The 10,709-nt window shown below is 39.8% G+C and overlaps 1 protein-coding gene across 1 annotated transcript in view; it reads left to right on the forward strand.

Moving 5' to 3' along the window:
• Positions 1-10,709, forward strand: part of TOP2A (DNA topoisomerase II alpha) — a 30,534-nt gene that overhangs the window by 5,566 nt on the left and 14,259 nt on the right. The window contains exons 8-20 of the mRNA XM_008012789.3: positions 695-868; positions 1,060-1,161; positions 1,269-1,406; positions 3,793-3,931; positions 4,302-4,459; positions 4,755-4,880; positions 5,502-5,612; positions 5,756-5,861; positions 5,952-6,061; positions 7,660-7,752; positions 8,052-8,166; positions 8,268-8,389; positions 9,792-9,940. Coding sequence (XP_008010980.1) covers positions 695-868; positions 1,060-1,161; positions 1,269-1,406; positions 3,793-3,931; positions 4,302-4,459; positions 4,755-4,880; positions 5,502-5,612; positions 5,756-5,861; positions 5,952-6,061; positions 7,660-7,752; positions 8,052-8,166; positions 8,268-8,389; positions 9,792-9,940 — 1,643 coding nt within the window. The remainder of the gene's footprint in view (positions 1-694; positions 869-1,059; positions 1,162-1,268; positions 1,407-3,792; positions 3,932-4,301; positions 4,460-4,754; positions 4,881-5,501; positions 5,613-5,755; positions 5,862-5,951; positions 6,062-7,659; positions 7,753-8,051; positions 8,167-8,267; positions 8,390-9,791; positions 9,941-10,709) is intronic.

A 10,709-nucleotide genomic window follows, 5' to 3' on the forward strand; every position in this document is an offset into this window, starting at 1 on the left:
CTGGCTAATTTTTTATGTTTTTAGTAGAAACGGGGTTTCACTATGTTGGCCAGTCTGGTCTCGAACACCTGACCTCATGATCCACCTGTCTTGACCTCCCAAAGTGCTGGGATTACAGGCATGAGCCACAGCACCCGGCCCCACCATATGTATTTTCTTACCACTTCTCACATATGTTCTTGAAAAGAGAATGGTATGCCACATTTTTTAATCAGCTCATTTTAAATGTATTGAAGGAATTTCTTTCTCAAAGAAACACCTAAAATACATATTTCATGTCCTTTTTTTAATTTTACTTTTTTTTTCTTTTCTTGATATCCTCTCATACTGTCACCCAGGCTGGAGCACAGTGATGCAATCACGGCTTACTACAGCCTGGCCCTCCCAGGCTCAAGCAATCATCCCACCTCAGCTTCTGGAGTAGCTGGAAATACAGGCAGCAACACCATGCCCAGCTAATTTTTTTTTTTTTTTTTTTTTTTAATAGAGATGGGGATCTCACTATGTTGCCCAGGCTGGTCTTGAACTCCTGGGCTCAAGTGAGCCACCCACCTCGGCCTGTGTCCTTTAATGACCATTCTTTTATGCCTATCAGTGAATATCATTGCATTGGTTTTGGAAAGTCCTCATAGTCTATCATTGAAACTATTTTTTAATAACTTTCTTAATACTATTACCTTTAATTCTTGTACAGGTAAAAGGATTTCGTAGTTATGTGGACATGTATTTGAAAGACAAGTTGGATGAAACTGGTAACCCATTGAAAGTAATACATGAACAAGTGAACCACAGGTGGGAAGTGTGTTTAACCATGAGTGAAAAAGGCTTTCAGCAAATTAGCTTTGTCAACAGCATTGCTACTTCCAAGGTAATTTTATTCTTAAATTATTAATCATGTTTTAGCTTTACATATATGTGTTCTTATTGTTTTTCATATATGAAGTAGACTTGAATATTTGGCTAGCTAGTATAAAGAAGGTTAAATTAGTTTTTTTTAATGTTTGATGATTATAATTTTGAGGATACTGAGTTTTATGGTTTGGTGTTTTTCTTTATTAGGGTGGCAGACATGTTGATTATGTAGCTGATCAGATTGTGACTAAACTTGTTGATGTTGTGAAGAAGAAGAACAAGGGTGGTGTTGCAGTAAAAGCACATCAGGTATGTGCTTTTGGCAGTTTTCTTTTTCTAAAGTCAAGGAAGAAGAGAAAGGCTATAAATAAAGCATGAGCACATTTTTAGTGACTTATTATCAACTTTTATTGCAGGTGAAAAATCACATGTGGATATTTGTAAATGCCTTAATTGAAAACCCAACCTTTGACTCTCAGACAAAAGAAAACATGACTTTACAACCAAAGAGCTTTGGATCAACATGCCAATTAAGTGAAAAATTTATCAAAGCTGTAAGTACTTAGAGGGAAATAAAAATAGAAACACCTGACTTTATTTTCCATTGCACTTCTCAGCTCTGCAGAAACAATGATTCTTCCCACAGTGCACTTCTCCAAGTCTTCCCAATCTGAAAAGGAAGTAAAAAAGGGCTTTTCTTTAACTGATTTTACCAAGGACTTAATTACCATCTATATTTCAGTATTTCCCAATGACATATCACCATTAAGCTTAGATCACTTTTGAATTAATCTAGCTGTTCAACAAACACCCTCACTTAAATGCCTAAGACTTGCTCTCAATCATCCACATCTAAAATTGAATTCTTTACCTCCATACTCACTGATTTGCCCATACAAGCAGCTCCCCACGCTCCAACAAAAAAACAACTTCCTATCTTTGTAAAAAGCCCCAACCAACCTCTAGGTTGTATAAACAAAGCTGGGAGCCTTCTCTTTATTTCCCCTCCTCTCTAATCCAGTCAATAAGAATCATCTCTTGGATGTCGCAGTAGCTTCTCACCGTTATCTCTTTTTTGGTTTGCTACAGTAGGTTCTTAACCTTCATACTGGTCAAGTCCTTTCCTTGCAATGCTTTTGAGTGACCTTTTTGTGTTAAAGCACACATTTTTGTCTTCACTCTCATTTGAAATCTTTCAATGACTTCCACTCAAGGAAAGTCCAAATTCCATAATTTGGCCAACAAGAAAGATCGGCTGTAATCTAATTACACCTACTTCTCCAACTCATCTCAGTGCCAGTTTTTCCTGTATGGTCCTGTTGCTTTTAAATTACTGAAAAGTACAGTGCTCTTCCCCTCCTCAGAGTTTGTGCACATGCTAATCCCTCTGTCTGAAATACATCCTTTTCACCGGGCTACTTTAGGTCTTGTCCTTTCCTCAGGAAAGCTTTTACTTTCTACCCTTCCCACTACCCAAGTTGGTTCCAATATAATATCGAACATACCTTATTAGCAAACTTTTTGCTTATCCATAACACTTATAACACTGTAACTTATTTTATTTCTGTCTTTTTTTAGCAAGACTTTGGAGTCTCGTTCTGTCACCCAGGCTGGAATGCAGTGGCCTCCTGGGTTTCAGTGATTCTCTTGCCTCAGCCTCCTGAGTAGCTGAGATTACAGGCGTGGCTAATTTTTTTGTTGTTGTATTTTTAGTAGAGACAGGGTTTCACCATGTTTGTCAGGCTGGTCTCAAACTCCTGACCTCAAATGATCCGCCCGTCTCGGACTTCCAAAGTGTTGGGATTACAGTTGTGAGCCACCATGCCCGGTCTTTTTTGAGACAGTCTTTCTCTGTTGCCCAGACTGCTGTGCAGTGACATGATCCCGGATCACTGGAATCTCTGCCTCCCAGGTTTAAGCGATTCTCCTTGCCTCCTGAGTAGCTGGGATTACAGACATGTACCACCACGCCCAGCTAATTTTTGTATTTTTAGTTAGAGATGGAGTTTCACCATGTTGGCCAGGCTGATCTTGAACTCCCGGCCTCACTTGATCCACCATCCTCAGCCTCCTAAAGTGCTGTGATTACAGGCATGAGCCACCGCACCCACCTATGTCTGTCTTCTGTGTTGTGTCTTAAACTTCATGAGGACAAGTGTCTCAGTTTGTTTTGTTTGTGTCTAATTTTATTTATTTATTTATTTATTTATTTATAATTTGTTTTTGAGACAGCTTCTCACTGTTTCCCAGGCTGGAGTGCTGTGGCTTGATCTCAGCTCACTGCAACACCCGCCTCCCAGATTCAAGCAATTCTCCTGCCTCAGCCTCCAAAACAGCTGGGATTACAGCCGTTTCACTACCACCCCACGTGGCTAATTTTTTTTTTTTTTTTTTTTTGAGATGGAGTTTCACTTTTGTCACCCAAGCTGGAGTGCAATGGTGCGATCTTGACTCGCAACCTCTGCCTCCCGGGTTCTAGCGATTATCCTGCCTCAGCCTCCCGAGTAGCTGGAATTACAGGTGCCCACCACCATGCCGGCTAATTTTTGTATTTTTAGTAGAGATGGGGTTTGGCCATGTTGGCCAGGCTGGTCTCAAACTCCTGGCCTCAGGTGTTCCACCCACCTCGGACTCCTAAAGTGCTGGGATTATAGGCGTGACCCACCGCGCCTGGCCTAATTTGTTTTAACCACTATATCTCCAACAAGTAGCTCAGTGCTAGCACAATATATGTACATAGTAAATATTTATTGAACGAATGAACCAAAAGGAGCAGCTCCCTCAGCAGTGATAACCTGACATGGAAAGATGTACCATCCTCTATCCAGAAATTATTGTTCTACATCTTTTTAATTTTTGAATCGTTTTTATTGAGGCTCATTTGTATTCTAGGTTTCTGAAAGATCCCTTCTTCTCTAATATGAATCTTCTCATTTTCAGGCAATTGGCTGTGGTATTGTAGAAAGCATACTAAACTGGGTGAAATTTAAGGCCCAAGTCCAGTTAAACAAGAAGTGTTCAGCTGTAAAACATAACAGAATCAAGGGAATTCCCAAACTTGATGATGCCAATGATGCAGGTACATATTTAATAATATTTCCAAACTTTAAGTCTTATAGTTGTTATTTTATTCATTAATGGCATACCATGGATATTTATTTTTCCCTTGACAGAATAACTATATTCAACAGAATAACTTGTTAAAAATCAGCCTGTTTCCTATTGTGGAACATTTAGATCATTTCCATGTTATAAATAATATTGAGGTGATTATTTTGGAGTATAAAACAAGAATGTTTACATCATGATCTATTACCTAACAAATAATTTTACTTGATATATAATAAATTATTTGTGTTTTATCACAAGGCTATAAACAGCATATCCAAGTTAGTATATTTGAGGTTGAACTGAATGAGCTAATATTAATTTGTGTATTTTTATTTTAGGGGGCCGAAATTCCGCTGATTGTACACTTATCCTGACTGAGGGAGACTCAGCCAAAACTTTGGCTGTTTCAGGCCTTGGTGTGGTTGGGAGAGACAAATACGGGGTTTTCCCTCTGAGAGGAAAAATGCTCAATGTTCGAGAAGCTTCTCATAAGCAGGTAGAATATAAAACTATCTCTGGAATCTAAATCTAGTTTATAATACAAGACTTCATGCTTATATTTAATTCCCTCATTAGGCATTTTAAAATATATTTTAGACAGTTTGTGATTATTTTGAGAAATTAGGTACACCATAGCCTATTTTAACAGACCTTTCTGATGTAGTAAGTTATAAGCTAATAGCTCAAAATACTGGAGCTCAAGAAAATTCAAGCAACATATACTGACACATTTCTTTGTTCTTTTCAAATTTATAAACAAGACACTTTTTTTTGGTATATGTCCATTTCAGATCATGGAAAATGCTGAGATTAACAATATCATCAAAATTGTGGGTCTTCAGTACAAGAAAAACTATGAAGATGAAGATTCACTGAAGACTCTTCGTTATGGGAAGATAATGATTATGACAGATCAGGTCAGATTTGTTATTAAATTTTTAGATTGTTCAACTAAATTAAGCATGTCTTAATTTAATTGCATTGTGGTTTTTTTGCCATGAAAATAAATTATTTAAATAGGAGCTTTATTCATTACCTCTAATCAACATCTAATCAGATAAGCTTATATCATATGTATGTTACAAATACAGGTTAAGTGAGCCAGGATTTGAACAGACCTTTTTTGATTCCCATAGAAAATTTGACAAATTGCCAGTAGGTCAATCACAATTTTTTTATTATTATTATTTCTAAACAATTCTTTGTTTGTTTGTTTGAGATGGACTTTCGCCCTTGTCGCCCGGGCTGGAGTGCAATGGCACAATCTTGGCTCACTGCAACCTCTGCCTCATGGGTTCAAACGATTCTCCTGCCTCAGCCTCCTGAGTAACTGGGACTGCAGGTGGATGCCACCACACCCAACTAATTTTTGTATTTTTAGTAGAGACAGGGTTTCACTATGTTGGCCAGGCTGGTCTCAAACGCCTGACCTCAGGTGATCCGCCTGCCTCAGCCTCCCAAAGTGCTGGGATTACAGGTGTGAGCTACCAGGCCCAGCCTAACAATTCTTTTGAACTTTGGCTTTCAAATATTTCTAGGACCAAGATGGTTCCCACATCAAAGGCTTGCTGATTAATTTTATCCATCACAACTGGCCCTCTCTTCTGCGACATCGTTTCCTGGAGGAATTTATCACTCCCATTGTGAAGGTACACTAATTTCTAAGATACCATCATGGATATTTTAAGGCCCTACTCCTCAAACCTGGATATACATATAAGCCCAGTCACATGCAGAGGTATACAGGGGACCCCACAGTGTGCAAAGCCACAGTCATTGTTTTTTATCACAGGTATCCAAAAACAAGCAAGAAATGTCATTTTATAGCCTTCCTGAATTTGAAGAATGGAAGAGTTCTACTCCAAATCATAAAAAATGGAAAGTCAAATATTACAAAGGTTTGTAATGAAACCCATGTAGAACTTCTCATTTTATTATACACCCTGTACAAGACTATATGAGGGAACTTGGTATTCTTGCTTTTATAGGTTTGGGTACCAGCACATCAAAGGAAGCTAAAGAATATTTTGCAGATATGAAAAGACATCGTATCCAGTTCAAATATTCTGGTCCTGAAGATGATGCTGCTATCAGCCTGGTACGTTTGAGTTGTATTTTATATATACATTCTAATTTTAGAAATCATTACTTTAGTCAATTGAAACATTTACATTTTTGTATAAGACTCTGTCTCGGTCAGGCATGGTGGCTCACGCCTATAATCCCAGCACTTTGGGAGGCCGAGGTGGGCAGATCACGAGGTCAGGAGATCTAAACCATCCTGGCTAACATGGTGAAATCCCGTCTCTACTAAAAATACAAAAAATTAGCCAGGCATGGTGGCGGGTGCCTGTAGTCCCAGCTACTCGGGAAGCTGAGGCAGGAGAATCACTTGAACCCGGGAGGCAGAGGTTGCAGTGAACCGAGATCAGGCCACTGCTCTCCAGCCTGGGCAACAGAGTGAGACTCCATCTCAAAAAAAAGAAAAAGGCCAGGCACAGTGGCTCACGCCTGTAATCCCAACACTTTGGAAGGCTATGGTGGGTGGATCACAACGTCAGGAGATCGAGACCATCCTGGCTAACACAGTGAAACCCCGTCTCTACTAAAAATAAAAAAAAATTAGCCAGGCGTGGTGGCGGGCGCCTGTAGTCCCAGCTACTCGGGAAGCTAAGGCAGGAGAATCACTTGAACCCAGGAGGCAGAGGTTGCAGTGAGCTGAGATCAGGCCACTGCTCTCCAGCCTGGACACCAGAGTGAGACCACCTCAAAAAAAAAGTAAAAGAAGAAAGGTCGGGCACAGTGGCTCACGCCTGTAATCCCAGCACTTTGGAAGGTTAAGGTGGGTGGATCACAACGTCAGGAGATTGAGACCATCCAGGCTAACACGGTGAAACCCTGTCTCTACTAAAAATACAAAAGAAAAAACAAAACAAAGCAAAAAAAAAAACATTGGCCAGGCGTGGTGGCGGGCACCTGTAGTCCCAGCTACTCTGGAGGCTAAGGCAGGAGAATGGCGCAAACCCGGGAGGCGGAGCTTGTAGTGAGCCAAGATTGCGCCACTCACTGCACCCCAGCCTGGGCGACAGAGCAAGACTACGTCTCAAAAAAAAAAAAAAAAAGAAAAGAAAGGTTGGGCGCAGTGGCTCACGCCTATAATCCTAGCACTTTGGGAGGCCGAGGCGGGTGGATCACCTGAGCTTGGGAGTTCGAGACCAGCCTGACCAACATGGAGAAACCCCGTCTCTACTAAAAATACAAAAAAATTATCCAGGCGTGGTGGGGCGCGCCTGTACTCCAGCTACACGGGAGGCTGAGGCAGGAGAATCACTTGAACCCGGGAGGTGGAGATTGTGGTGAGCCGAAATCGCACCATTGCATTCCAGCCTGGGCAACAAGAGTGAAACTCTGTTTCAAAAAAATACAAAAATTAGCTGGGCGTGGTGGCGGGCAACTGTAATCCCAGGGGCTGGTGAGGCTGAGGCAGGAGAATCGCTTGAACCTAGGTGGCGGAGGTTGCAGTGAGCCAAGATGACACCACTGCACTCCAGCCTGGGCAAGATAGCAGTAACTCTGTCTCAAAAAAAAAAAAGGAAAACAGGATTTTTGTTGTTTTTCTGTTTGTTCCTTCTTTGTAGAAGGATATTTTGGAGCCTATTAGTATCACTGACATCTTTTTCATCCTTTAATTTATAGGCCTTTAGCAAAAAACAGATAGATGATCGAAAGGAATGGTTAACTAATTTCATGGAGGATAGAAGACAACGAAAGTTACTTGGACTTCCTGAGGTAAAAGTATTAAATATATCCCACAGAATGGACTGTTAGACTGACCTTTTCGTATTGATACTATAGCAAATTAAACTTACTCTGAATAGTTATTTTAGTAAAAAATTTGATATGATAGAATTGTGCAGCAGTTAAATTTGCTTTATCTTGAAAACATAAAATATTTATGTATTATTCAATATTTCTTTAAGACTTAAGAATTACAGAAATAATTCTTAGTTCTGAAAGGTTTCTGTTTGATTTTTGTGTTGAGCATTGTTAAGACTGGTAGTCTCATGTAATACTATTTGGTCCTTCAGGATTACTTGTATGGACAAACTACCACATATCTGACATATAATGACTTCATCAACAAGGAACTTATCTTGTTCTCAAATTCTGATAACGAGAGATCTATCCCTTCTATGGTGGATGGTGAGTTCCAATTTGTCTGTTTTCATTGTAAGATGGAAATCAAATTCCAAAAATGGTTAAATTGAGGATACTTATGTTTTTGCTCTTATTTCATTTTAAAGGTTTGAAACCAGGTCAGAGAAAGGTTTTGTTTACTTGCTTCAAACGGAATGACAAGCGAGAGGTAAAGGTTGCCCAGTTAGCTGGATCAGTGGCTGAAATGTCTTCTTATCATCATGGTGAGGTAAATATACAATCCATGTTTCCAGAAAGCATTATGTCAGAAATCCCTGCAGAGTCATTCTCAAAATAGATTTGGTGAAAGTATAAGCTCATATATTCATAGTAAAGAACAAGTTGGTAAAATCTGTCAAACAATAAAACTGCTTGCTCTTTGATTTCTGAAAGTAGTATTCCTGCAGGGATACTCATAAGTCTGCAAAGGTCTACATTAAAAGATACTTAGTATGTTTATTATAACTTTGTGATGTCAAAATTTAGACCTCCACTGATTTGAAAATTGTTATAATAAATTGTGGCACATGTATGCATAGAATCTGCTATAGCTTCAGTAAAACTGTGTACACTGACACTGAGGAATATTCACGGTCTATTGTCAGGTGAGGAGAAGAAGAGGCAGAACAATAACTAAAAAGGTCTACGAGGATATGTTCCAAATTGTTCACTTTAGTTACCCCTGGGAATTGGAAAGGGCAACTTTCACTTTTTATATGTGTCTGAATTGTTTGACTTTACACCAATGTTTTGTGATTGCTTTTTGCATTGATTAGGTAAAACAGTTTTAAAGCACTAGACTGCCTACAGGTTTCTAGAATTTTAAATATAATGGTTGTCTTGTTGCTTTCAGTCAAAATATAGTAGGGATACAATAAATTTTCACCCAACGAACATTTGTTGCATTTGTTGAATGCCTACCATGTACCAGGTATACAAAGATAAATAAAAATAAAATGTGTTCCTTATCCCCAAGATATAACAATTTAGCCAGAAGGCCAATACACACACAGCTATAGAATAAAGTGATACATGCTAGAATAGAAATGAGCACAGCATTGTAACACAAAGGAGGAAGTATTTCGTTTTGCTGAGGAATCTTCAAAGTTGAGTGGGACTTAGTAGAAATTGTTGGATGGGCCGGGCGCGGTGGCTCAAGCCTGTAATCCCAGCACTTTGGGAGGCCGAGATGGGTGGATCACGAGGTCAGGAGATCGAGACCATCCTGGCTAACACGGTGAAACCCCATCTCTACTAAAAATACAAAAAAATTAGCCGGGCGTGGTGGCGGGTGCCTGTAGTCCCAGCTACTCAGGAGGCTGAGGCAGGAGAATGGCGTGAACCCAGGAGGCGGAGCTTGCAGTGAGCCGAGATAGTGCCACTGCACTCCAGCCTGGGCGACAGAGCAAGACTCCGCCTCAAAAAAAAAAAAAAGAAATTGTTGGATGGCAGCCCTAAACTTAGAGCCAGAAGTTGTAGGTTCAAGTACTACTTCTGCCATCTATTAATCTGAGGAAAGTCACTAAACAACTAAACCTCACAAAATGTTACAGGATTATAATGAGATTAAGTCATAATAATGTATTTGTATTAGTAAAAGCCTCAACTTAATGAATCTTTTTTCCCCACAGATGTCATTAATGATGACCATTATCAATTTGGCTCAGAATTTTGTGGGTAGCAATAATCTGAACCTCTTGCAGCCCATTGGTCAGTTTGGTACCAGGCTACATGGTGGCAAGGATTCCGCTAGTCCACGATACATCTTCACAATGCTCAGGTAGGTATGCTTTCACTTTCACCATTCCAGTTTTGAAACAATGTGAGATTTAGTTGGCCAAAAAAACAAAAACTCAGTTAATCAGAAGATACCGGCATCTAGTGGGCAGAGGCCAGGGGTGAGGCTTATAAATACCCTAACATATACAGGAAAGCCCCGCCATAACAAAAAGAATTATCCAGCGCAACATGTCGATTATGCTAAGGTTGAGAAATCTTGATGTAGAGCTTGGGACTGAGTAAAGGAGACTTTGATTCTTCCTAAATATCACAATTGAAATTTTACTCCTATACAAGCCTATGGAAAGTATATTATGAATGGTCAATTTTCAGCTGTCATCCCAGTCACCCTTTCAGTGGCATTCAAACAGTTACTAATCGCTCCATCCTTCTTGAAACTATTTGGCCTCTATGACTGTAGACTCTTCTGGTTCTCTTTTTCCTTATTAGCTGTCTCTGCTGGGTCCTTGTTACCTTCCCGACCTCTAAATACTGGCCCATTCTAGGACTCCTTCATCAGATCTCTTTCCAATATCTCTACACTCAATTCCCAAATGATCTCCCATTCATCTGGTCTATACCTTTAAATCTCCAGTCCTGATCTCTCCCCTGAACTCTCAACTTTTATGTCTGACTGCCCTCTCAACATTGGCCACTTGGATATCTAGTTAAGTTTTATCTCAAACATAAGTCTGAAACCAAATCCTTAGTTTTCCTGTCTCAGTAAATGGAATGCCATCCTTCTAACTGCTCAGGCTAAAAACCTTGTC

This window comes from Chlorocebus sabaeus, chromosome 16 (genome assembly GCF_047675955.1).
Source record: "Chlorocebus sabaeus isolate Y175 chromosome 16, mChlSab1.0.hap1, whole genome shotgun sequence".
NCBI classification, from domain to species: Eukaryota; Metazoa; Chordata; class Mammalia; order Primates; family Cercopithecidae; genus Chlorocebus; species Chlorocebus sabaeus.